Source organism: Pseudophryne corroboree, chromosome 5 (genome assembly GCF_028390025.1).
Source record: "Pseudophryne corroboree isolate aPseCor3 chromosome 5, aPseCor3.hap2, whole genome shotgun sequence".
Taxonomy (NCBI): domain Eukaryota; kingdom Metazoa; phylum Chordata; class Amphibia; order Anura; family Myobatrachidae; genus Pseudophryne; species Pseudophryne corroboree.
In genome coordinates, this window is record NC_086448.1 from 829365150 (window position 1) to 829387455 (window position 22306).

The 22306-nt window shown below is 48.5% G+C and overlaps 2 protein-coding genes across 4 annotated transcripts in view; one reads left to right on the forward strand and one right to left on the reverse strand.

Annotated features, from left to right (window-relative positions):
• GUK1 (guanylate kinase 1) overlaps positions 1-12855 on the forward strand; it is a 51291-nt gene extending 38436 nt beyond the window's left edge. For all 3 annotated transcript variants that reach the window (XM_063924534.1, XM_063924536.1, XM_063924537.1), the window contains exons 5-8: positions 1478-1616; positions 2137-2221; positions 10627-10712; positions 12655-12855. In XM_063924534.1, coding sequence (XP_063780604.1) covers positions 1478-1616; positions 2137-2221; positions 10627-10712; positions 12655-12690 — 346 coding nt within the window. In that variant the 3' untranslated portion in view covers positions 12691-12855. The remainder of the gene's footprint in view (positions 1-1477; positions 1617-2136; positions 2222-10626; positions 10713-12654) is intronic.
• Positions 12856-15446: 2591 nt separating this feature from the next.
• The window catches only part of LOC134928616 (obscurin-like), a 120740-nt gene continuing 113880 nt past the window's right edge, over positions 15447-22306 (reverse strand). Inside the window, exons 25-26 of the mRNA XM_063924542.1 lie at positions 20991-21140; positions 15447-17154 (exon numbers count right to left, since the gene is read on the reverse strand). Of these exons, the coding sequence (XP_063780612.1) occupies positions 16968-17154; positions 20991-21140 (337 nt within the window). The 3' untranslated portion in view covers positions 15447-16967. The remainder of the gene's footprint in view (positions 17155-20990; positions 21141-22306) is intronic.

Genomic DNA, 22306 nt, shown 5'->3' on the forward strand with positions numbered 1-22306 from the left:
CACGTAGATCGTTAGGTGAGAAAAAGTTCATAAGAAAAAAAATTGTGAAAAACTCATGTCGACTTTTTGACCTGTCGACCTAGTTACGGTCGACCAATAGTGGTCAACCTAGACATTGTCAACTTAAGTGTGGTCGATCTAGAGACCAGATACCGTTTTGCTTTGTGTTTTTACTTCGTATACTATAGCATTATATTTGACTTTGGTAATATATGTGTATCGCCATGTGGGCTGCACCGCACATAGGGGGTCATTCCAAGTTGTTCGCTCGTTGCCGATTTTCGCAACGGAGCGATTAAGGCAAAAATGTGCATGGTTCGCAGTGCGCATACGGTTAGTATTTTAGCACAAAACTTAGTAGATTTACTCACGTCCGAACGAAGATTTTTCATCGTTGAAGTGATCGTAGTGTGATTGACAGGAAGTGGGTGTTTCTGGGCGGAAACTGGCCGTTTTCAGGGAGTGTGCGGAAAAACGCAGGCGTGTCAGGCAAAAACGCGGGAGTGTCTGGAGAAACGGGGGAGTGGCTGGCCGGATGCAGGGCGTGTGTGTGATGTCAAACCAGGAACGAAACTGACTGAACTGATCGCTATTTGTGAGTAAGTCTGGAGTTACTCAGAAACTGCTACGAAATTTCTATTCGCAATTCTGCTAATCTTTCGTTCGCAATTCTGCTAAGCTAAGATTCACTCCCAGAGGGCGGCGGCCTAGCGTGTGCAATGCTGCTAAAAGCAGCTAGCGAGCGAACAACTCGGAATCACCCTCAAAGTGTTGAACCGATAAGAGACCATTAGGGAGATGTACTAAGCCTTGCAGAGAGATAATTGGTTGACAGGCAGAGGGATTCGCAGGGAGGCGACTGAGTGTTGCGGGGGCGGCGTGGGGAAAACAGAGGTGGGGTAATGGTGTTTTCGGGTCTGCTGCGTGATGTCACACGCGGCAACTCCGATGTAAAAAATAGCTGTGGCCTTCCTTCATACTCGGCCTAGCTGCGGCTGCAGGGGGTTGTTAATTGCGGTGGCAGCCGCTGTGCAGGAGATTCTGCATGCTGGGCGGCCTTTCCCTGCGATGGGCGCCCCCGAGCATGCGATAGAAAGGATTGCAGAGTCCGCTGTTTAGAAGAATCTGCAATCCGTTCTGAATAGCCCCCATTGTCCGGTTCAGTCTGTAATTCTCCATGCCGGGCACAGAGTAGCAGGACGCTTATCTTCAGGTGTGACCAGTTCCTGCAGCGTCTCCACCAGTGTACAGCAATTAGGGGCGGATGTATCAAGCAGTGCAGAAGTTGCCCATAGCAACCAATCCGCTTTGAGGTAGCATTTGTCAAGTACATTCTATAAAATGATAGATAGATAATGACTGGATCTGCAAACTTGGTTTAGTGCGGGGAGGGCGGTGGAATACATTGTAGATGTCTGTGGAAATTTCCCTGGTCAATGTCTCTCTCTGACCTCGTGTCCCGTCTTCCCTCCTCCAGTAGGGCCGCGGTCCAGGTCGTACAGTCCCGGAACCAGATCTGTATCCTGGACATAGACATGCAGGGGGTCAAAAACATCAAGAAGACCGATCTGAATCCCATCTATATCTCCATCCAGCCTCCGTCTGTCGACATCTTGGTAAGTGGGTGGTCTTATCAGCAGGGCAAATCTACTGTCGCCTGTAATAACACTGGCGCCGCATATGACGTTCATTCAGAAAAGTCGGCGTGGTTGTAAAGAGTGACGATCGGGAGGGGGGGGGGTCATTGTTGCGATTTGTGTTGTGGACTATTATGTAACAAACAACGTAATGGCTGCATAAAAGAAATAATTATTGAAACAGCGCAAATAGCTTCACGTTTAATATGTGATGTTTTATAGAAGTTCAGCTTCTACTTACGTTCCAAGAAATTAACCCGGAATACCCAGCGCGTTTCACAATCTGATCGTGGATCTTGTTGCAGTTCTAGGGTCCCACCTGTAATTGGCCCTCCTGCGTCATCCGTGTAACTGGGACGTTGATCTTAGTAAGAGAAGATGACGCCCCATCAGCTGACGTTGTTATTCAGGATGACTACTGGAACTGAAATGATCACTTATTATACTTATATTCCGTGTCTCTCGCTCTATCTAATGCTCTTCTCACTGGCTCTAACAGGAAAAGCGGCTTCGCGACCGGAAAACGGAGTCCGAAGAAAGTTTACAGAAGAGGCTGCAGGTGGCGAGACAAGATATCGAGATTAGTAAGTGTCCCAGTAACCTCCATAGAATGTTTTGTCTTCTGGGAGAGTCCCACGGAGTACCCCCTGAGAGGAGAGGGTTACCCCACGCTGTACCTCCTGAGAGGAAGGGGATGGCACACGGAGCACCCCCTGAGAGGAGAGGGTTACCCCACGCTGTACCTCCTGAGAGGAAGGGGATGGCACACGGAGCACCCCCTGAGAGGAGAGGGTTACCCCACGCTGTACCTCCTGAGAGGAAGGGGATGGCACACGGAGCACCCCCTGAGAGGAGAGGGTTACCCCACGCTGTACCTCCTGAGAGGAAGGGGATGGCACACGGAGCACCCCCTGAGAGGAGAGGGTTACCCCACGCTGTACCTCCTGAGAGGAAGGGGATGGCACACGGAGCACCCCCTGAGAGGAGAGGGTTACCCCACGCTGTACCTCCTGAGAGGAAGGGGATGGCACACGGAGCACCCCCTGAGAGGAGAGGGTTACCCCACGCTGTACCTCCTGAGAGGAAGGGGATGGCACACGGAGCACCCCCTGAGAGGAGAGGGTTACCCCACGCTGTACCTCCTGAGAGGAAGGGGATGGCACACGGAGCACCCCCTGAGAGGAGAAGGTTACCCCACACTGTACCTCCTGAGAGGAGAGGGTTACCCCACACTGCACCCCCTGAGAGGAGAGGGTTACCCCACACTGCACCCCCTGAGAGGAGAGGGTTACCCCACGCTGTACCTCCTGGGAGGATGGGGATGGCACACGGAGCACCCCCTGAGAGGAGAGGGTTACCCCACGCTGTACCTCCTGAGAGGAAGGGAATGGCACACGGAGCACCCCCTGAGAGGAGAGGGTTACCCCACGCTGTACCTCCTGAGAGGAAGGGGATGGCACACGGAGCACCCCCTGAGAGGAGAGGGTTACCCCACGCTGTACCTCCTGAGAGGAAGGGAATGGCACACGGAGCACCCCCTGAGAGGAGAAGGTTACCCCACACTGTACCTCCTGAGAGGAGAGGGTTACCCCACACTGCACCCCCTGAGAGGAGAGGGTTACCCCACACTGCACCCCCTGAGAGGAGAGGGTTACCCCACGCTGTACCTCCTGGGAGGATGGGGATGGCACACGGAGCACCCCCTGAGAGGAGAGGGTTACCCCACGCTGTACCTCCTGAGAGGAAGGGAATGGCACACGGAGCACCCCCTGAGAGGAGAGGGTTACCCCACGCTGTACCTCCTGAGAGGATGGGGATACCCCACGCTGTACCTCCTGAGAGGAAGGGGATGGCACACGGAGCACCCCCTGAGAGGAGAGGGTTACCGCACGCCGAACCACCTAAGAGGAAGGGGATGGCACACACTGCACCCCCTGAGAGGGGAATGCCCCACGCTGTACCTCCTGAGAGTAGGGGGGTGCCCCACGCTGCGCCTCCTGAGAGTAGGGGGGTGCCCCACGCTGCGCCTCCTGAGAGTAGGGGGGTGCCCCACGCTGCGCCTCCTGAGAGTAGGGGGGTGCCCCACGCTGCGCCTCCTGAGAGTAGGGGGGTGCCCCACGCTGCGCCTCCTGAGAGTAGGGGGGTGCCCCACGCTGCGCCTCCTGAGAGTAGGGGGGTGGCCCACGCTGCACCTCCTGAGTGTAGGGGGGTGGCCCACGCTGCACCTCCTGAGTACGGGGGTGGCTTACACTGCACCCACTGAGAGTACGGTGGTGGCTCACACACGCCTTTTGCTTAATTAGTTGGCAGGTAATATTAATAAAAAATCTCCTGTGTTTCTAGACACCCCCCCCTCCCCCCCCCCCCCCTGCCAGTCTCACAAGAAAGAGAAAATGACTTACAGTACAGAACATTGAATGACATGGACGTGGTTTATAGACATTGATTTGCTACATCAGTGGTCGTAGTACCCAAATATGCAGCAGGGCCCAAGGGTTTGATGCTGTTGTGAGGGATGGAGAAGAACATGAGGGAAGAAGGGCCCTGCTTGTTAGAGCTTGCAGTCTAAATGGTGAGGGGCAGACAGACAGGGGTGACACCGAAGGGGTAGACGGTGAGCGTGGGTCAGAGGGTCAGGATGAGAGACTGCTGGGTTTGATGATGAAGAAGTGGGTCTTGAGAGCCTGTTTGAAGTTTTGTAGAGAGGTGGAGAGGGAGGGAGTTCCAGAGATAGGCAGCAGCACCAGCAAACTCTTGGAGGTGGCAGTAAGTAATCAGTAGGCAGAAGAGGGGAAGGGAGAGTTATGGGATCCGAGATGTAAATGGGAGAGGTGAGGAGTGTGAGAAGCTTGAATTGGCTTCTGAGGGGGCAGTGGGGCCTGCAGGAGAGGGGGAGCAGACGCAGTATGGCTGCACGTTACCTGAAGGTGTCAGTTCTTCATATCATAGTGGGAGGAGTCTGGAGTATTCTGAGGAAACCTGCGAGAATATACAAACAAAGCCATGGAACCCATGACCTCAGTGCTAACCACTACACCATCCGTGCCGCTCCTATTCTGTATCGCTGTACTCCTGACACAGCTTTTATGTATACTATATTACAAGTACACAACGGGTTTGCACTAACAGCGTGTGCGTTACAGAAAATAAGTTTCTCTTACGTCCTAGAGGATGCTGGGGACTCCGTAAGGACCATGGGGTATAGACGGGCTCCGCAGGAGACATGGGCACCTATAAAGAACTTTTAGTATGGTGTGCACTGGCTCCTCCCTCTATGCCCCTCCTCCAGACCTCAGTTAGATCTTGTGCCCAGAGGAGACTGGGTGCATTACAGGGAGCTCTCCTGAGTTTTCTGTGTAAAAGTATTTTGTTAGGTTTTTTATGTTCAGGGAGCACTGCTGGCAACAGGCTCCCTGCATCGTGGGACTGAGGGGAGAGAAGCAGCCCTACTTAACTGATAGGCTCTATTTCTTAGGCTACTGGACACCATTAGCTCCAGAGGGAGTCGGAACACAGGTCTCACCCTGGAGTTCTTCCCGGAGCCGCGCCGCCGTCCTCCTCGCAAAGCCGCAAGATAGAAGACGGGTGAGTATGAGAAGAAAAGAAGACTTCAAGGCGGCAGAAGACTTCAGATCATCATGAGGTAAGCACGCAGCTGTAACGCTGCGCGCCATTGCTCCCACACAACACACACAGGCAGAGATGGGTGCAGGGGGGGCAGCAAATAGATGATCCCTCGCCATTTTTATGAAAATTGAAGCGGGACCGAAGCCCGCTGCTGGAGGGGGCGGAGCTTGATCCCTCAGCACTAACCGGCGCCATTTTCTCCACAGAAGCTGCAGAGAACGCTGGCTCCCCGGACTCTCCCCTGCTGAACGAATCAGAGGGCTGAAAAAGAGGAGGGGGGCACATTACAGGCGCAGTGAGTGGGAATATCATTGGCATTTTATATAAAAGCGCTATCTGGGTTTTCCAGTGTCAGTTTGGCGCTGGGTGTGTGCTGGCATACTCTCTCTCTCTGTCTCTCCAAAGGGCCTGGTTGGGGAATTGTCCCCTTATAGTTATATCCCTGTGTGTGTGTGTGTGTGTGTGTGTGTGTGTGTGGGGGGGGGGGGGGGGGGTTTGTCGGCATGTCTGAAGGGGAAGGCTTATCAAAGGAGGAGTTGGAGCAGATGAATGGTGTGTCCCCGTCGGTAGTGGATGGATATGTGGCATATGTTAAATGCAAGTGTAGCATCATTACATAAGAGACTGGACAAAACAGAATCCAGGGAGGCATCAGGGGGTCAATCCACGGATTGGACCGACTCACAGGGCCCGTCGGGGTCTCAAAAGCATCCCTTGTCACAAATTGTGGACACAGATACCGACACGGACTCCGATTCCAGTGTCGACTATGATGATGCTAGATTGCTCCCTAGGGTGACAAAAAGTATTCAGTATATGATTATTGCAATAAAAGATGTTTTGCGTATCACAGACGACCCCTCTGTTCCCGACACGAGGGTGCACATGTATAAGGAAAAGAAACCGGTGGTAAACTTTCCTCCATCTCATGAACTTAATGAGTTATTTTAAAAAGCTTGGGAATCTCCAGGTAAGAGACTGCAGATTCCCAAAAGGATTCTTATGGCGTACCCTTTCCCTACACAGGACAGGGCACGTTGGGAATCCTCTCCCACAGTGGACAAGGCTCTAACACGCCTGTCCAAGAAGGTGGCGCTGCCGTCTCCTGACACGGCGGCCCTCAAGGATCCTGCGGACCGCAGGCAGGAGACTACATTAAAGTCTATATATGCACATACGGGTACCCTGCTCAGACCGGCAATTGCGTCGGCATGGGTATGTAGCGCAGTTGCAGCTTGGACAGATACCCTGTCAGCTGACCTTGATACCCTAGATAGGGATACTATTTTGCTAACTTTAGCACATATTAAAGACGCGGTCTTATATATGAGAGACGCTCAAAGAGACATTGGATTGTTGGGTTCCAGAGCCAATGTCATGTCTATTTCAGCGAGACGATCCTTATGGATCCGACAATGGACGGGTGATGCAGACTCAAAAAAGCATGTGGAGGTTTTACCCTATAAGGGTGACGTGTTGTTTGGGGATGGGCTCGCGGACCTGGTTTCCACAGCTACCGCAGGTAAATCTACCTTTTTACCGTTTGTTCCCCAACAGCAAAAGAAAACTCCACAGTATCAGATGCAGTCCTTTCAGTCGCAAAAGTCCAGAAGAGGTCGGGGCTCCTCCTTCCTTGCCAGAGGTAAGGGTAGAGGGAAAAGAACACCTGCCTCGGCTAGTTCCCAGGAACAGAAGTCCTCCCCGGCTTCTACAAAATCCACCGCATGACGCTGTGGCTCCCCTGCGGGATTCCGCACCGGTGGGGGCACGCCTTCGACTCTTCAGCCAGGTCTGGGTTCGGTCAAACGTGGATCCTTGGGCGATGGAAATAGTTTCCCAAGGCTACAAGCTGGAATTCGAAGAGGTGCCCCCACGCCGATTTTTCAAGTCGGCCTTACCAGCTTCTACCCTAGAGCGGGAAGTCGTGTTAGCTGCAATTCAAACGCTGTGTCAACAGCAAGTGATTATCAGGGTTCCCCTGAGCCAACAGGGAAAAGGGTACTATTCGACCCTCTTTGTGGTCCCGAAGCCGGATGGTTCGGTCAGGCCCATTTTAAATCTAAAATCCCTAAACCTGTACTTGAAAAGATTCAAATTCAAAATGGAATCGCTCCGAGCTGTAATATCCAGCCTGGAAGGGGGGGATTTTATGGTGTCACTGGACATAAAGGATGCTTACCTTCATGTCCCCATATATCCCTCTCATCAGGAGTACCTGAGATTCGCGGTACAGGATTGTCATTACCAGTTTCAGACGTTGCCGTTTGGGCTTTCCACGGCCCCGAGGATTTTCACCAAGATAATGGCGGAAATGATGGTGATCCTGCGCAGGCAAGGAGTCACATTTATCCCATACTTGGACGATCTCCTGATAAAGGCGAGATCAAAAGATCAATTACTGAAGAACGTGTCACTCTCTCTGAGAGTGCTCCAGCAAAACGGTTGGATTCTCAATCTGCCAATGTCACAGTTGGTTCCAACAACTCGACTATCGTTCCTAGGCATGATACTGGACACGGAACGAAATAAGGTTTTTCTCCCGTTGGAAAAAGCCCAGGACCTCCAGAACATGGTCAGAGACCTACTAAAGCCAAAAAGAGTGTCAGTTCATCAATGCACTCGTGTTCTGGGGAAAAGGGTGGCAGCCTACGAGGCCATTCCCTTCGGCAGGTTCCATGCGAGGACGTTTCAATGGGACCTTCTGGACAAGTGGTCCGGGGTCCCATCTACAAATACATCAAAAAATAACTGTCCCCCAGGGCCAGGGTGTTTCTTCTATGGTGGCTGCAAAGTGCTCACCTTCTAGAGGGTCGCAGGTTCGGCATTCAGGACTGGGTTCTGGTAACCATGGACGCGAGCCTCAGAGAATGGAAAGCAGTCACGCAAGGAAGAAATTTTCAGGAACTATGGTCAAACCAGGAGTCCTGTCTGCACATCAACGTGCTGGAACTAAGGGCCATATACAACGGCCTTCGACAAGCGGAGAGTCTTCTTCGCAACCTACCGGTTCTGATTCAGTCAGACAATGTCACAGCCGTGGCACATGTGAACCGCTAAGGCGGGACAAGGAGCAGAGTCGCGATAGCGGAAGCCACCAGCATTCTTCGCCGGGCGGAAAATCACGTAAGCGCTCTGTCAGCTGTCTTCATTCCGGGAGTGGACTACTGGGAAGCAGACTTCCTCAGCAGACACGATCTCCATCCAGGAGAGTAGGGACTTCATCAAGAAGTCTTTGCAGAGATAACGGGTCTCTTGGGAGTTCCTCAAATAGACATGATGGCGTCACGCCTCAACAAGAAACTTCGGAGGTATTGTGCCAGGTCCCGGGACGCTCAGGCAATAGCGGTAGACGCTCTGGTAACGCCATGGGTGTTCCAGTCGGTCTATGTGTTTCCTCCTCTTCCTCTCATCACAAAAGTGTTGAGGATCATAAGACAAAAAAGAGTACAGATAATACTCATTGTTCCAGACTGGCCTTGAAGGGCCTGGTACTCAGATCTTCAGGAGATGCTCACAGAAGATCCTTGGCCTCTTCCTCTAAGGGAGGACCTGTTACAGCAGGGGCCCTGCATGTTCCAAGACTTACCGCGGTTACGTTTGACGGCATGGCGGTTGAACGCCGGATCCTAGCTGAGAAGGGTATTCTGGAGGAGGTCATACCTACTCTAATAAAGGCTAGGAAGGAGGTGATAGCAAAACATTATCACCGTATCTGGCGGAAATATGTCTCTTGGTGTGAAACCAAGAATGCTCCTACGGAAGATTTCCATCTGGGTCGTTTTCTCCACTTCCTACAGACAGGAGTGGATATGGGCCTAAAATTAGGCTCTGTTAAGGTACAGATTTCGTCCCTATCGATATTCTTTCAGAAGGAATTGGCTTCTCTTCCAGAAGTCCAGACTTTTGTAAAGGGAGTGCTGCACATCCAGCCTCCTTTTGTGCCCCCAGTGGCACCATGGGACCTGAACGTGGTGTTGCAGTTCCTTAAATCTCACTGGTTTGAGCCCCTTAAAACGGTTGAGTTGAAATTTCTCACCTGGAAGGTGGTCATGTTATTGGCCTTGGCTTCGGCTTGGCGGGTGTCTGAGTTGGCAGCATTGTCTCACAAGAGCCCCTACTTGATTTTTCATGTGGATAGAGCAGAGTTGAGGACTCGTCCTCAATTTTTACCTAAGGTGGTGTCTTCATTTCATATGAACCAACCTATAGTGGTGCCTGTGGCTACGAGTGACTTGGAGGATTCCATGTCCCTGATGTAGTCAGCGCCTTAAAGATTTATGTAGCCAGGACGGCTAGAATTAGGAAAACAGAGGCGCTGTTTGTCCTGTATGCGGCCAACAAGATTGGCGCGCCTGCTTCGAAGCAGACTATTGCTCGCTGGATCTGTAACACGATTCAGCAGGATTATGTTACGGCTGGATTGCCGTTACCACATTCCGTAAAGGCCCATTCCACTAGGAAGGTGGGCTCTTCTTGGGCGGCTGCCCGAGGCGTCTCGGCATTACAGCTTTGCCGAGCAGCGACTTGGTTGGGTTCAAACACTTTCTCTAAATTCTACAAGTTTGATACCCTGGCTGATGAGGACCTAGCATTTGCTCAGTCTGTGCTGCAGAGTCATCCGCACTCTCCCGCCCGATTGGGAGCTTTGGTATAAACCCCATGGTCCTTACGGCATCCCCAGCATCCTCTAGGACGTAAGAGAAAATAAGATTTTAAACCTACCGGTAAATCTTTTTCTCCTAGTCCGTAGAGGATGCTGGGCGCCCGTCCCAGTGCGGAAAATCTGCAAGACTTGTATATAGTTATTGCTTACATAAGGGTTATGTTACAGTTGGAATCGCTCTTGGACCGATGCTGTTGTTTGTTCATACTGTTAACTGGTTATGTGTATTCCAGGTTATATGGTGTGGGCTGGTATGAATCTTGCCCTTAGATTAACAAAATCCTTTCCTTGTATTGTCCATCTCCTCTGGGCACAGTTCTCTAACTGAGGTCTGGAGGAGGGGCATAGAGGGAGGAGCCAGTGCACACCCATACTATAAGTTCTTTATAGGTGCCCATGTCTCATGCGGAGCCCGTTTATACCCCATGGTCCTTACGGAGTCCCCAGCATCCTCTACGGACTAGGAGAAAAAGATTTACCGGTAGGTTTAAAATCTTATTTTTTTCCTCTTATTATAACTTTTTACCCATATAACAGACTTACACAATATTTCTTCTACCGCTGCCGGGGGAAAGCCTGACCTCTCCCCAGACAAACACGCACTATTTTTTTGTATACTAATAAAAATCAAATTAATTTCTGACCAAATGGCCGTCACATGGTCCCGCAGACTTGTAAGTGTTTTTCTCTTGTCTCCAGGTAAGGAACCCGGCCTCTTCAATGAAATCATTATTAACGATGATTTGGAAGAAGCGTACTCCGACCTGAAATCTGTCCTCCGAGAGGTGAGTGTGCGGCGTGTACTCGTTTTACATTACCGGCTTTTGTACTTTATCACCAGCAATGACGTGTCTCTATGTGAGGGCTTCCCCGTGTACAGGGGTCATGTATCACCAGCAATGACGTGTCTATGTGAGGGCTTCCCCGTGTACAGGGGTCATGTATCACCAGCAATGACGTGTCTATGTGAGGGCTTCCCCGTGTACAGGGGTCATGTATCACCAGCAATGACGTGTCTATGTGAGGGCTTCCCCGTGTACAGGGGGTCATGTATCACCAGCAATGACGTGTCTATGTGAGGGCTTCCCCGTGTACAGGGGTCATGTATCACCAGCAATGACGTGTCTATGTGAGGGCTTCCCCGTGTACAGGGGGTCATGTATCACCAGCAATGACGTGTCTATGTGAGGGCTTCCCCGTGTACAGGGGGTCATGTATCACCGGCAATGACGTGTCTATGTGAGGGCTTCCCCGTGTACAGAGGTCATGTATCACCGGCAATGACGTGTCTATGTGAGGGCTTCCCCGTGTACAGGGGTCATGTATCACCGGCAATGACGTGTCTATGTGAGGGCTTCCCCGTGTACAGGGGTCATGTATCACCAGCAATGACGTGTCTATGTGAGGGCTTCCCCGTGTACAGGGGTCATGTATCACCGGCAATGACGTGTCTATGTGAGGGCTTCCCCGTGTACAGGGGGTCATGTATCACCAGCAATGACGTGTCTATGTGAGGGCTTCCCCGTGTACAGGGGTCATGTATCACCAGCAATGACGTGTCTATGTGAGGGCTTCCCCGTGTACAGGGGTCATGTATCACCGGCAATGACGTGTCTATGTGAGGGCTTCCCCGTGTACAGGGGTCATGTATCACCGGCAATGACGTGTCTATGTGAGGGCTTCCCCGTGTACAGGGGTCATGTATCACCGGCAATGACGTGTCTATGTGAGGGCTTCCCCGTGTACAGGGGTCATGTATCACCAGCAATGACGTGTCTATGTGAGGGCTTCCCCGTGTACAGGGGGTCATGCACCCCCCGACGTAGGAAAAGTTTCAACAAAGCTTTTGCTGAATATGCTCATGACGTAGTCTTTATTTCTCTCCAACATGAATGCATTTTGCTCTGTTATAAAGGCTTCTTTCCTCAGTATTATACGTTTGCTCTTTGTGCGGCTCTAGCACTGTTCTAGTAAAAGACTTTGCCATTAATTATGGTGGTCATTCCGAGTTGATCGCTCGCTAGCAGTTTTTAGCAACCGTGCAAACGCTATGCCGCTGCCCACTGGGAGTGTATTTTAGCTTAGCAGAAGTGAGAACGGTTATATCACAGAGCGCCTGCAAAATAAATTTGTGCAGTTTCAGAGTAGCTCCAGATCTACTCAGCGCTTGCGATCACTTCAGCCTATTCAGTTCCGGATTTATTTGACGTCACACACCCGCCCAGCGTTCGCCCAGCCACGCCTGCGTTTTTCCGAACACTTCCTGAAAACGGTCAGTTGCCACCCAGAAACGCCCACTTCATGTCAATCACTCTGCGGCCACCAGTGCGACCCTGTGTGAAACTACATCGTTCGTTGTGGCCGTACGTCGCGCGTGCGCATTGCGCCGCACTGCCATTTTGTAGCCTGATTGTTGCGAACAAATGCAGCTACCGATCAACTCGGAATGACCACCTGTGTGCAGCCAACACTGAAATGACGAAGCTCAGTAAACAATAAGACTATTTGCAGCTTTTCAGTATGACGCCTCTTTTGTCCGTTTGGCCCCAGCTGAGTAGAAGTCGGCACCTCGATGACTGATAATCTATGTAGGGTTCTATCTGTGGTCAGAGCAGCGTAACCTGAGGATAATGTAACGTGCGTGCAAGCGTTGCAGCAGAGAACCCTCATTTGTAACGATGGCTGTTTAGAGGTCTAATCGTTGCGATTTTGTCTTTTTATTTGCAGGAAATTGAAAAAGCTCAGACCTCGCAAGATTCCTGACCGGGGCACAGTCCCGCCATCCCCTGCCCTCTTACGCTGACATTCCTACGAGTCCCCCGGCTGACTCCATTTCCGTAGCGCAGTCTCTCTCCTCTCCTCCGCTCCGATCTACGTGCATGTTCCCTACAATGCTCCGGTGACTGTTAAATGCAAATCTCAGATCTCTGTAGCAGTGTTGCTCTTTTATTTTATATTTACAAATCATCGGTCTTCCAAAATGTACTGTTTCTGGTGGCAGCTAGATTATTTCCTAAGGAAATAGGTGGGGGGGTACCAAAATTTTCCATAATCCGCTATATAGTGAGAACATGGGAGAGAGATATTAGTACAGCTGCGATTGTCGTCCAGTGAATGTGAAGTGTCACATTTGACTATATTTATAATTATAGTTTGTAAAACACAGGAAGACTGTTCATTAAGTCGTTTATCAACTGGTGGTAATTAAATCAATTTACTAGCCTCTTAAACACATATTACCAAATCTGACCCTTGATATCGCTGTTACTAGACGGAGTGAGGAACGCCTGTGTTCTGTCCAGTGTGTTGTAGCCTGGAGAAGCCGACCGTAATCTCCCAAGCACTAGTACTAACGCATTTCACAGGTTTTACCAGCAATAATAAACGCTAACACAAAGCCAGTGGGAACCTGACCCGGAACTTCTGGGATATAAGGCTGAATAAAGAGGCAACTTTTTTTTTTTTTTTTTAAGCACTTATCGCCACTTTCAAGGATATCGCTCAATGTTTACAGGTCCTGTGTTGTTACAGTAACATTGTGTACTTATTTTATCGCAGAACAACTGAAGTATTTTAATCATGAATGCTGTCGCTAAGTGTTGTCCTCAACTGTAATAAAATATTTAATCCATTGACAATGAGCCCCTATTCTTACAGTGTGGTGTTTTCAGTTTGCTCTGTGAACGACGAGCTTCATGGTACAATTTATATTCCCTGGCAGCCAATCAGCTTGCTTTCTTTAGTGTAACTTTTATCTGACTGATCAGAGCGGATGCAATTGGTGGTTCTAGGTTACGTTACATTAGTCAGAAGATGTAGAAGTGGATTGTCTTGTACAATTAAGTTGCAGAACACATTTTCTTTGTTAATACTGTATTGGAACAGGAATATTACCCTCTCCTACACGAATGTACCCGACCAACTTAGTAAGCGCATGGCAAACATTTGCCATTGCGGAAGGACTTGATCTCAGGGAATAAAGTTTAGGTGTTGGTTGGGAGTCCCTGCCATACTAAGACACTTCAAATGATCACATTCTGCCTGGTCCCCCTCTGCCGGCGGGCTCTCTGCCCGGACAACCTCTGCCGACGGGCTCTCTGCCCGGACAACCTCTGCCGACGGCCTTTCTGCCCGGACAACCTCTGCCGACGGGCTCTCTGCCCGGACAACCTCTGCCGACGGGCTCTCTGCCCGGACAACCTCTGCCGGCGGGCTCTCTGCCCGGACAACCTCTTCCCTGAGAAGTCCCTCTACTCCAGGCCTGGCCAACCTGTGGCTCTCCAGCTGTTGTGAAACTACAAGTCCCATCATGCCTTGCCACAGTTTTGCTATTAGGGAATGCTAAAACTGTGGCAGGGCATGCTGGGATGTGTAGTTTCACTACATCTGGAGAGCCACAGGTTGGCCAGGCCTGCTCTACTCCTTCATGATGAATGTATCCTTCAGTCTGGCCATTCCCATCACCTTTAGAGTAAATTCAGATTTGATGAGTTGAGAAAGGCAATTACCAGTTTCTGATGGCTTCGTGCATTTGGACTGTACTTTAATATGACTGTAAAAATAACATCTACCCAAGCAACACGGTGCCCCTTTCAGCTAATAATGGTTTTTGGTGGAAAAATGATGCTAGAAAATAATTTCTGTAGAGACCATTTGGATTCTAAAGAAATGACTGTGAGAAGTGGTAGAACGTGTATATATATATTTAATGATGTTCCGTACAGTTCAGCGAGTGGTAGTGCAGAGCTCTATGTGCATCACTGATTATCCTGTCATGCTGAACGCTCGTTATATAATGTGCCGCTGTGTAGTGTCAGCAGTGAGCTTATGTTCCAAGTGCTGCAGCTGAATCATTTTAAAGGAAAACTGCCCCTTATTGATTATGTAACGGGTGTATTAATATCGCTACACGGTGAAACGCGATGAGTCCGACTCCGCTGTGCGATGGATAATTCCTTCCTTTCACAACAGCAAGAAATCTATATGTATATATTCATGTGGCTAATGACTGAACTGCTACTGGGAAGGTTCGCCTTTGCTACAGCATCACAAATCTGAGCCCACCAATCTGTTACCTATGAGACTAATAGGATTCTGTGACCTCTTCTGTTTCCCATTCCAGACTGTTGCAAGAAGTGCCATCAGCTGTGTAAACGGTTCCTCCTCCCGCGCTTGCAGCGTGGCGGACATATGACTAGTTTATGCGTTTTAGCAATTTCAGCTATATTATTTAAATGGGTATAAAGCTGTTTTGTTACTGGTGGTTTATTTCTCTTTGTAAGTGAGGGACACCCTACAAATCAATGTATTCGTTGTGTGGAGGTATCCAGCTTATGGGTTAGACCCGCAGTCATGAGAAAGCAACCGTTGGCTACACATTGGTCCCGCCTACAAAATGTCTGCCTCCGGTATGCTGATCTGACCGCCCCAATCTGCATGTCGTTATAACCATAAAAGCGCCTCGGCGCAACGAACGTAACGTTATTTTTCCCGGGCATCTGGAGAATAGCACCAAAACATTTCTCTAATTATTTTTATTGAAATATCAAACAGACAAATCCGACAACAGGAAAGTATTTAGAAAGACATGCAAAGTATACAACCTTAGTGGAAGTAAAAATCTGTTCCCTTAACTCTAATATGCGGTAAGAAAGTGCGGAGCGCATCGTGAGTGTGAGTTGCTCTGCGCCGATGAGCGAACGCCGTATCTGTGATACACGGGTGTAATAATGAGTAGCTGTAATGTCCTATATCTCGGGTGCAGGTAACTGACAATCAGTGAGTCTAGTACCTGACATTAGTAACTTAGACGAAATAAAACCCCAAAAATATGTATTCAGCATCTAAAATATGTTTCAAATCAAGTTCTAGTACATTAGAATAACTTATCGCATTCTCTACGTCTTATGCTAAAATGTTACAATGTTGTTAGTATTCAAAGTTCTAAAATGCAACTAGATATTATTCTGTAACCGATATCACACGGCCCCCATGGCCAGGAGATTCTGTCATTCGCTCCAGACATTCCCCCTCTACTCGTCTCATTCTATAGAAACTTAGCATCCCACACGGACACCGGTGAAGCCACTCACTGCCTATTATATCCTTTCCTCTTATTAATGTTCTCGAGTCAGCAATACATCTATCCAAATTGGCATTTACTATCCTGTATCTCTTGAAGGTATCTGTGCGACAAGACAAAACAACAAACGTACTAGTGATACCTGAGTAATATAATGTCATTCCTGGGGACCTATTAATAGGACTTACGCCTGGCAGGTAGGAAAGGACAAAGAGAGCGTCCACTTCAATAGTGCAGCAGACCACGGTCATTGGCGCTACTCTACCACTTATGTAAGGTGAGTGTAGAGAAAATATAACCGGAAAAAGGTGTTACTCTAAAGACGTTCTACAGGAAGACACGGTGAAGTCTACTGATGGGTGGGTCATGAGTGAGGTCACGGATTAGAGTAAGGTCTCTGTGTCATGAATGAGGTCACTGGATGGGTCATCAATGATGTCATCAGATGTAGGCAAGTCACTGGCTGTGTCATGAGTGAGGTCACCGTATGGGTCAACAATTATGTCATAGGATGTAGGTAGGTCACTGACCGTGGTAAGGTCTCTTGTTGTATCATGAGTGAGGTCACTGATCATGAAAAGGTCTCTGACTGTCATGAGTGAGTTCATTGGATGTAGGTAGGTCACTGGCTGTGTCATGAATGAGGTTACTGGATGGGTCATCAATGATGTCATAGGATGTAGGTAGGTCACTAGCTGTGTCATGAGTGAGGTCACCGAGTGTGGTAAGTTCTCTGGACGTGTCATGAGTGAGGTCACAGAGCGCGTTAAGGTCTCTGGCTAAGTCATGAGTGAGGTCACAGAATGTAGTAAGGTCTCTGGCTAAGTCATGAGTGAGGTCACAGAATGTAGTAAGGTCTCTGGCCGTCTGATAAGTGAGGTCACTGGACTATAGAGAATGAAGGCATCCTTCTGTATTAGGAAATGTGCTCTAATTAGGAGGAGGTTTAGATGTCCTATCAGGAGTGAGATAACTGGACTGGAGGACTCAACGCCGACTGCGCCACTCTCCCAGTCTTGCTCCTCTGGCGTAGGAAGTCTCTCAGTCTCTCACTGGGGAAGGAGACCGGTGGTTCCTGTAACGTGGCCAGTCCAGCTTCCTGGAGCCAGGGCATCTTCAGGCAGTCTGACGCCGAGGGCCGCCCCCTGCAAAGAGCAGCACATGGACAGGTGATGTATAAACAGCAGCAAAGTGGGGTCATAACGTGAATGACGGTAAGTATGTATGATAAATGCTGATAATAATAATAACGCCTTCATGTATACAGACAATATAGGGAAACCATGCTGGAAATATACAGACACAAATGAGTTCTAGCAGGTGGCTCCTGAGCCCTGTTACCCCCACCGGTGACTTTTATCTCCTCATAGGTGCCGAATATTGGGGGACGGGCATCATTCTCAATGGGGCTATTTCTGCCCGATCTACGTGTAAATTATACAGGACACTGCGTTTATATATCACACATCTGCCCGATCTACGTGTAAATTATACAGGACACTGCGTTTATATATCACACATCTGCCCGATCTACGTGTAAATTATACAGGACACTGCATTTATATATCGCACATCTGCCCGATCTACGTGTAAATTATACAGGACACTGCGTTTATATATCGCACATCTGCCCGATCTACGTGTAAATTATACAGGACACTGCGTTTATATATCGCACATCTGCCCGATCTACGTGTAAATTATCCGGGACACTGCGTTTATATATCGCACATCTGCCCGATCTACGTGTAAATTATCCGGGACACTGCGTTTATATATCGCACATCTGCCCGATCTACGTGTAAATTATACAGGACACTGCGTTTATATATCACACATCTGCCCGATCTACGTGTAAATTATACAGGACACTGCGTTTATATATCACACATCTGCCCGATCTACGTATAAATTATACGGGACACTGCGTTTATATATCGCACATCTGCCCGATCTACGTGTAAATTATACGGGACACTGCGTTTATATATCGCACATCTGCCCGATCTACGTGTAAATTATACGGGACACTGCGTTTATATATCGCACATCTGCCCGATCTACGTGTAAATTATACAGGACACTGCGTTTATATATCGCACATCTGCCCGATCTACGTGTAAATTATACAGGACACTGCGTTTATATATCGCACATCTGCCCGATCTACGTGTAAATTATACAGGACACTGCGTTTATATATCGCACATCTGCCCGATCTACGTGTAAATTATACGGGACACTGCGTTTATATATCGCACATCTGCCCGATCTACGTGTAAATTATACGGGACACTGCGTTTATATATCGCACATCTGCCCGATCTACGTGTAAATTATACGGGACACTGCGTTTATATATCGCACATCTGCCCGATCTACGTGTAAATTATACGGGACACTGCGTTTATATATCGCACATCTGCCCGATCTACGTGTAAATTATACGGGACACTGCGTTTATATATCGCACATCTGCCCGATCTACGTGTAAATTATACGGGACACTGCGTTTATATATCGCACATCTGCCCGATCTACGTGTAAATTATACGGGACACTGCGTTTATATATCGCACATCTGCCCGATCTACGTATAAATTATACGGGACACTGCGTTTATATATCGCACATCTGCCCGATCTACGTGTAAATTATACGGGACACTGCGTTTATATATCGCACATCTGCCCGATCTACGTGTAAATTATACGGGACACTGCGTTTATATATCGCACATCTGCCCGATCTACGTGTAAATTATACGGGACACTGCGTTTATATATCGCACATCTGCCCGATCTACGTGTAAATTATACGGGACACTGCGTTTATATATCGCACATCTGCCCGATCTACGTGTAAATTATCCGGGACACTGCGTTTATATATCGCACATCTGCCCGATCTACGTGTAAATTATCCGGGACACTGCGTTTATATATCGCACATCTGCCCGATCTACGTGTAAATTATCCGGGACACTGCGTTTATATATCGCACATCTGCCCGATCTACGTGTAAATTATCCGGGACACTGCGTTTATATATCGCACATCTGCCGATCTACGTGTAAATTATCCGGGACACTGCGTTTATATATCGCACATCTGCCCGATCTACGTGTAAATTATCCGGGACACTGCGTTTATATATCGCACATCTGCCGATCTACGTGTAAATTATCCGGGACACTGCGTTTATATATCGCACATCTGCCCGATCTACGTGTAAATTATCCGGGACACTGCGTTGATATATCGCACATCTGCCCGATCTACGTGTAAATTATACAGGACACTGCGTTGATATACCGCACATCTGCCCGATCTACGTGTAAATTATACAGGACACTGCGTTGATATACCGCACATCTGCCCGATCTACGTGTAAATTATACAGGACACTGCGTTGATATACCGCACATCTGCCCGATCTACGTGTAAATTATACAGGACACTGCGTTGATATACCGCACATCTGCCCGATCTACGTGTAAATTATACAGGACACTGCGTTGATATACCGCACATCTGCCCGATCTACGTGTAAATTATACAGGACACTGCGTTGATATACCGCACATCTGCCCGATCTACGTGTAAATTATACAGGACACTGCGTTGATATACCGCACATCTGCCCGATCTACGTGTAAATTATACAGGACACTGCGTTGATATACCGCACATCTGCCCGATCTACGTGTAAATTATACAGGACACTGCGTTGATATACCGCACATCTGCCCGATCTACGTGTAAATTATACAGGACACTGCGTTGATATACCGCACATCTGCCCGATCTACGTGTAAATTATACAGGACACTGCGTTTATATATCACACATCTACCCGATCTACGTGTAAATTATACAGGACACTGCGTTTATATATCACACATCTACCCGATCTACGTGTAAATTATACAGGACACTGCGTTTATATATCACACATCTGCCCGATCTACGTGTAAATTATACAGGACACTGCGTTTATATATCGCACATCTGCCCGCTCTACGTGTAAATTATACAGGACACTGCGTTTATATATCGCACATCTGCCCGATCTACGTGTAAATTATACAGGACACTGCGTTTATATATCACACATCTACCCGATCTACGTGTAAATTATACAGGACACTGCGTTTATATATCACACATCTACCCGATCTACGTGTAAATTATACAGGACACTGCGTTTATATATCACACATCTGCCCGATCTACGTGTAAATTATACAGGACACTGCGTTTATATATCACACATCTGCCCGCTCTACGTGTAAATTATACAGGACACTGCGTTTATATATCGCACATCTGCCCGATCTACGTGTAAATTATACAGGACACTGCGTTTATATATCACACATCTGCCCGATCTACGTGTAAATTATACAGGACACTGCGTTTATATATCGCACATCTGCCCGATCTACGTGTAAATTATACAGGACACTGCGTTTATATATCGCACATCTACCCGATCTACGTGTAAATTATACAGGACACTGCGTTTATATATCGCACATCTGCCCGATCTACGTGTAAAATATACAGGACACTGCGTTTATATATCGCACATCTGCCCGATCTACGTGTAAAATATACAGGACACTGCGTTTATATATCGCACATCTACCCGATCTACGTGTAAATTATACAGGACACTGCGTTTATATATCGCACATCTACCCGATCTACGTGTAAATTATACAGGACACTGCGTTTATATATCGCACATCTGCCCGATCTACGTGTAAAATATACAGGACACTGCGTTTATATATCGCACATCTACCCGATCTACGTGTAAATTATACAGGACACTGCGTTTATATATCGCACATCTACCACACTATAATCACAGCTGGAAATGTACAAATGTGGCTGGAAATGAAATTGCATTGAGTGGTAAATGTGGGTTTTTGGTCTCAGAATCAATAACAATTGTATAAGAATGGTTCTTGTACCAGGGATTTGCCCACAGTGTGCTCTGCAGGAATCGCACAGCTCCGCCAGACAGTCCCGCGTAGCAGCGACTAAACCTGATTAACCCTTTCTTCATCCCTTTCTCCAACTCCGTCCCCGAGTCGGAACTGAACGGGTAGTCGCCACTTAGCCTGGAAAATGGAATCGCAAGAATAAAGAACAGGGAAAGCTGAAGTTTACTATATTGCCGCGGCAACATGCGTCACTGTAATCCTACAGATGTGTCCTCCTCCATCTAGCCTCAATAGTGTGAGATGTCTGACGAGACTAAGCTGCCAGGTCCCGTGCGACTCTGTTAGCAACAAGCATCTTTTTTCACAGGAATATGCGCCTTAGTCACATTGCAATTAGGCCACACCGAGAGACTCTGCTGATTAATGTGATATGACACTTGTTTACTGTATCTGTGTGCAACTGAGTCTATACACGAAGCACAACGGAACTTGTATTGGAAAAAAGCTGCGGCTGTTACATTGTAGCACTCTGTATACAGACTCAGTCGCACACAGATGTACAAGTGTCATATATCCCATTACTCAGCGCAGTCTCCTCGTGCGTCCTAGTCACAGTGGACAGTGACTAATACCCCTTTCAGACTAGCATAAGTTTCCCGGGTTATTGAACGTGAACGCGCATCAGCCCTGGATTTTGCTTAGTTTGAAAGGGTCCCGAAAGGATATCCTTGGTCGAGCGTCCTGGCATTTCATCCCAGGTTGTGACCTGGGTTGAAGCCGGAATCATCCCGGGATGCGGTGCAGTGTGAACGGTAAGGCGGATCAAGGAGACTAGGCACCGGTTCTCTGCATGCGAGGAGGCGGCGCTTGGAGATGATCATCCTGTAGCGTCAGCAGTGACGTCATCAAACCGGTAATATGCCAGGTCGGGCCGCAAGTCTGAAAGGGGTCTCAAGCCAGGTCGCACCTGGGAAGCGCCTGTGTGCAAATTCCCGAGTGTGAATCTGAACAGGATATACGGCACATTCTCAGGCAAAACAGACACAAGGCACAAGCAGAGTCTCACGGGACCTGACAACAATGTATGAGGACACATCTGTAGGTGGCTACACACAGACCCCTATCTTGTTACACCCCCCGCCCCCCATGTACCCGTGTGGTGGGCTCTCTCTATCCCCGCCATTACTGTATCTCAGCCGTCACTCCATTGGCTCATTAGAGAGGCTCCCCCATAACCTACATACTCTATCACAAGAGGCAGTCGCAGCCCCTTAATAGTAGGACAAAAATACAAGATTACTCCCAAAACAATTGTTCCCATTACAAGTATACTAAAGATGATG